The sequence below is a fragment of the Nanorana parkeri genome, unplaced genomic scaffold (genome assembly GCF_000935625.1).
Source record: "Nanorana parkeri isolate BGI_ZX_2015 unplaced genomic scaffold, ASM93562v1 scaffold3603, whole genome shotgun sequence".
Taxonomy (NCBI): Eukaryota; Metazoa; Chordata; class Amphibia; order Anura; family Dicroglossidae; genus Nanorana; species Nanorana parkeri.
In genome coordinates, this window is record NW_017309871.1 from 31964 (window position 1) to 36358 (window position 4395).

Here is a 4395-nt window from a genome sequence, read left to right on the forward strand (position 1 = left end):
TTATGGGCTGAAGCATCTGAATTGATGAATGTATCCGGCAGTAATAATGAGATCCAATCACAACGACCGCCGGATATCAATCAATAAAAACAAATGTAACAAATAAAATGATCCCGACAATGAGCCGAGCTGCAGATTAGTTTTTCACCTCCTCATGACACAAGTATGTCGCCGTCACTTAGCGACACGCGGCGACACGCGGCGACATTGTACGCCGGGCGACCGGGGAAAAGTGTTTTCTTTACGTTTTTTCCTTTTTTAAATATTTTATTTGTCCGGAGTGACGCGTTCGGTCCACATGTATGTGATATAAATGTATCGCCCGATCCGTCCTCTAAGGAGTGACGGGGAAAAATCGCACAGCAACAATGTAACAACGTGCGTCAGTCATGAAGGGGTTAAAGTTCATGTGCGTGTAAAGGCGCCCCAATACTAATGGTAATATAATGCGTACACGCATATCAGACATAACGAAAGAACCAATAGCGGCGCCTCCGGTTGCAAGATGGGCTGGTTGTGAAGTTGGCTTGAACACCCAAGAGGCAGCTCTCACCGGAAACAAGGGCCGAGACAGAGCGCCTCCATAGCGGAAACGGTAGAAAGGCGTCATGGCGCACTCACCGGCCGGCGTGTAAAACAACTTGTTTCACCGCTAAGGACAATGACAGAGGTTTGGATACACGTCTTCAATAGCGGAAACGTCTCATTTATTTGTACAACACGCAAATAAAAATCTACTTGCAGGGAAGTCGGGGGTTAAAAGCATACAAATGGTGATGATGTGTACAATCTCCAGCAGCGGAAGTCTGAAGGAGTGCAGCACATCAGCGTCCTCTGCCCCCTTGAGTTCTAAAGGTCTACGCGTTTCAGGGGCACGCCCCCTTCATCAGAACCTCACATATCAGACATGTATCATATTTCGGGGTCCCCCTCCGCTCCTCCTATGTGTGGATTTGGGGGTGTTGTTGATATTTCGGGATGTCAGGTTCTTATTTCGTCAGGTGATGATTGTGTGAAGAGTAAACACGGCGCTCAGCGCCCGCAGACATGGCGAGCGTCCAGAATCTGTACAGAGGAGGAAAGATTCACCCGGAACAAGCGTGAGCGAACATCAAAGAGAGTCACCGAGAGTCCCAGAATCTCAGCTCCCCAGTGTGAGGAGGACACATGTCCAGTCCATTAGCCCCCCCAGGGCTCCTCCTACGTCCCTAATTAGACCCCACAGGACTCCCCCTACGTCCCTCATTAGACCCCCCAGGACTCCTCCTACGTCCCTCATTAGACCCCCCAGGACTCCTCCTACGTCCCTCATTAGACCCCCCAGGACTCCTCCTACGTCCCTCATTAGGCCCCCCAGGACTCCTCCTACGTCACCTCATTAGACCCCCAGGAGTGTGTGGGGGCCACTCGGATAACGAAGCCAACTGACCTCCAGTGTATCCTCCAGTAAAGAGCATTGTATGTGCTGGGAAAGGGAAGATTGGTGTGTGTGTGTGGGAAAGGGAAGATTGGTGTGTGTGTGGGAAAGGGAAGATTGGTGTGTGTGTGGGAAAGGAAAGAAGAGTGTGTGTGTGGGAAAGGAAAGATTGGTGTGTGTGTGTGGGAAAGGCAAGTTTGGTGTGTGTGTGTGCCGGGAAAGGGAAGATTGGTGTGTGTGCCAGGAAAGGGAAGATTGGTGTGTGTGTGGGAAAGGCAAGATTGGTGTGTGTGCCGGGAAAGGGAAGATTGGTGTGTGTGTGTGGGAAAGGAAAGAAGGGTGTGTGTGTGTGGGAAAGGGAAGATTGGTGTGTGTGCCGGGAAAGGGAAGATTGGTGTGTGTGTGTGTGTTGGAAAGGCAAGATTGGTGTATGTGTGCCGGGAAAGGGAAGATTGGTTTGTGTGTGTGTGGGAAAGGAAAGAAGGGTGTGTGTGTGGGAAAGGGAAGATTGGTGTGTGTGCCGGGAAAGGGAAGATTGGTGTGTGTGCCGGGAAAGGGAAGATTGGTGTGTGTGTGGGTGGGAAAGGCAAGATTGGTGTGTGTGGGAAAGGCAAGTTTGGTGTGTGTGGGAAAGGCAAGTTTGGTGTGTGTGTGCCGGGAAAGGGAAGATTGGTGTGTGTGCCGGGAAAGGGAAGATTGGGGTGTGTGTGTGTGTGTGTGTGGGAAAGGAAAGAAGGGTGTGTGTGTGTGGGAAAGGGAAGATTGGTGTGTGTGCCGGGGGAGGGAAGATTGGTGTGTGTGTGTGGGAAAGGCAAGATTGGTGTATGTGTGCCGGGAAAGGGAAGATTGGTTTGTGTGTGTGTGGGAAAGGAAAGAAGGGTGTGTGTGTGGGAAAGGTAAGATTGGTGTGTGTGCCGGGAAAGGGAAGATTGGTGTGTGTGCCGGGAAAGGGAAGATTGGTGTGTGTGTGTGTAAGGGAAGATTGGTGTGTGTGTGTGTGGGAAAGGGAAGATTGGTGTGTGACTCCTCCTACGTCCCTCATTAGACCCCCCAGGACTCCTCCTACGTCCCTCATTAGACCCCCCAGGACTCCTCCTACGTCCCTCATTAGACCCCCCAGGACTCCTCCTACGTCCCTCATTAGACCCCCCAGGACTCCTCCTACGTCCCTCATTAGACCCCCCAGGACTCCTCCTACGTCCCTCATTAGACCCCCCAGGACTCCTCCTACGTCCCTCATTAGACCCCCCAGGACTCCTCCTACGTCCCTCATTAGACCCCCCAGGACTCCTCCTACGTCCCTCATTAGACCCCCCAGGACTCCTCCTACGTCCCTCATTAGACCCCCCAGGACTCCTCCTACGTCCCTCATTAGACCCCCCAGGACTCCTCCTACGTCCCTCATTAGACCCCCCAGGACTCCTCCTACGTCCCTCATTAGACCCCCCAGGACTCCTCCTACGTCCCTCATTAGACCCCCCAGGACTCCTCCTACGTCCCTCATTAGACCCCCCAGGACTCCTCCTACGTCCCTCATTAGACCCCCCAGGACTCCTCCTACGTCCCTCATTAGACCCCCCAGGACTCCTCCTACGTCCCTCATTAGACCCCCCAGGACTCCTCCTACGTCCCTCATTAGACCCCCCAGGACTCCTCCTACGTCCCTCATTAGACCCCCCAGGACTCCTCCTACGTCCCTCATTAGACCCCCCAGGACTCCTCCTACGTCCCTCATTAGACCCCCCAGGACTCCTCCTACGTCCCTCATTAGACCCCCCAGGACTCCTCCTACGTCCCTCATTAGACCCCCCAGGACTCCTCCTACGTCCCTCATTAGACCCCCCAGGACTCCTCCTACGTCCCTCATTAGACCCCCCAGGACTCCTCCTACGTCCCTCATTAGACCCCCCAGGACTCCTCCTACGTCCCTCATTAGACCCCCCAGGACTCCTCCTACGTCCCTCATTAGACCCCCCAGGACTCCTCCTACGTCCCTCATTAGACCCCCCAGGACTCCTCCTACGTCCCTCATTAGACCCCCCAGGACTCCTCCTACGTCCCTCATTAGACCCCCCAGGACTCCTCCTACGTCCCTCATTAGACCCCCCAGGACTCCTCCTACGTCCCTCATTAGACCCCCCAGGACTCCTCCTACGTCCCTCATTAGACCCCCCAGGACTCCTCCTACGTCCCTCATTAGACCCCCCAGGACTCCTCCTACGTCCCTCATTAGACCCCCCAGGACTCCTCCTACGTCCCTCATTAGACCCCCCAGGACTCCTCCTACGTCCCTCATTAGACCCCCCAGGACTCCTCCTACGTCCCTCATTAGACCCCCCAGGACTCCTCCTACGTCCCTCATTAGACCCCCCAGGACTCCTCCTACGTCCCTCATTAGACCCCCCAGGACTCCTCCTACGTCCCTCATTAGACCCCCCAGGACTCCTCCTACGTCCCTCATTAGACCCCCCAGGACTCCTCCTACGTCCCTCATTAGACCCCCAGGAGTGTGTGGGGGCCACTCGGATAACGAAGCCAACTGACCTCCAGTGTATCCTCCAGTAAAGAGCATTGTATGTGCTGGGAAAGGGAAGATTGGTGTGTGTGTGTGGGAAAGGGAAGATTGGTGTGTGTGTGGGAAAGGGAAGATTGGTGTGTGTGTGGGAAAGGAAAGAAGAGTGTGTGTGTGGGAAAGGAAAGATTGGTGTGTGTGTGTGGGAAAGGCAAGTTTGGTGTGTGTGTGTGCCGGGAAAGGGAAGATTGGTGTGTGTGCCAGGAAAGGGAAGATTGGTGTGTGTGTGGGAAAGGCAAGATTGGTGTGTGTGCCGGGAAAGGGAAGATTGGTGTGTGTGTGTGGGAAAGGAAAGAAGGGTGTGTGTGTGTGGGAAAGGGAAGATTGGTGTGTGTGCCGGGAAAGGGAAGATTGGTGTGTGTGTGTGTGTTGGAAAGGCAAGATTGGTGTATGTGTGCCGGGAAAG

At 54.2% G+C, this 4395-nt stretch overlaps 1 protein-coding gene across 1 annotated transcript; it reads right to left on the bottom strand.

Moving 5' to 3' along the window:
* Positions 1 to 1032: 1032 nt before the first annotated feature.
* Positions 1033 to 3989, bottom strand: LOC108803324 (glycine-rich cell wall structural protein 1-like). Its single transcript, XM_018575172.1, has 2 exons — positions 2451 to 3989; positions 1033 to 1065 (listed from the first exon to the last, which is right to left on the bottom strand). Exons 1-2 carry the CDS (start codon positions 3987 to 3989, stop codon positions 1033 to 1035), a joined length of 1572 nt encoding a protein of 523 aa, XP_018430674.1.
* Positions 3990 to 4395: the final 406 nt, after the last annotated feature.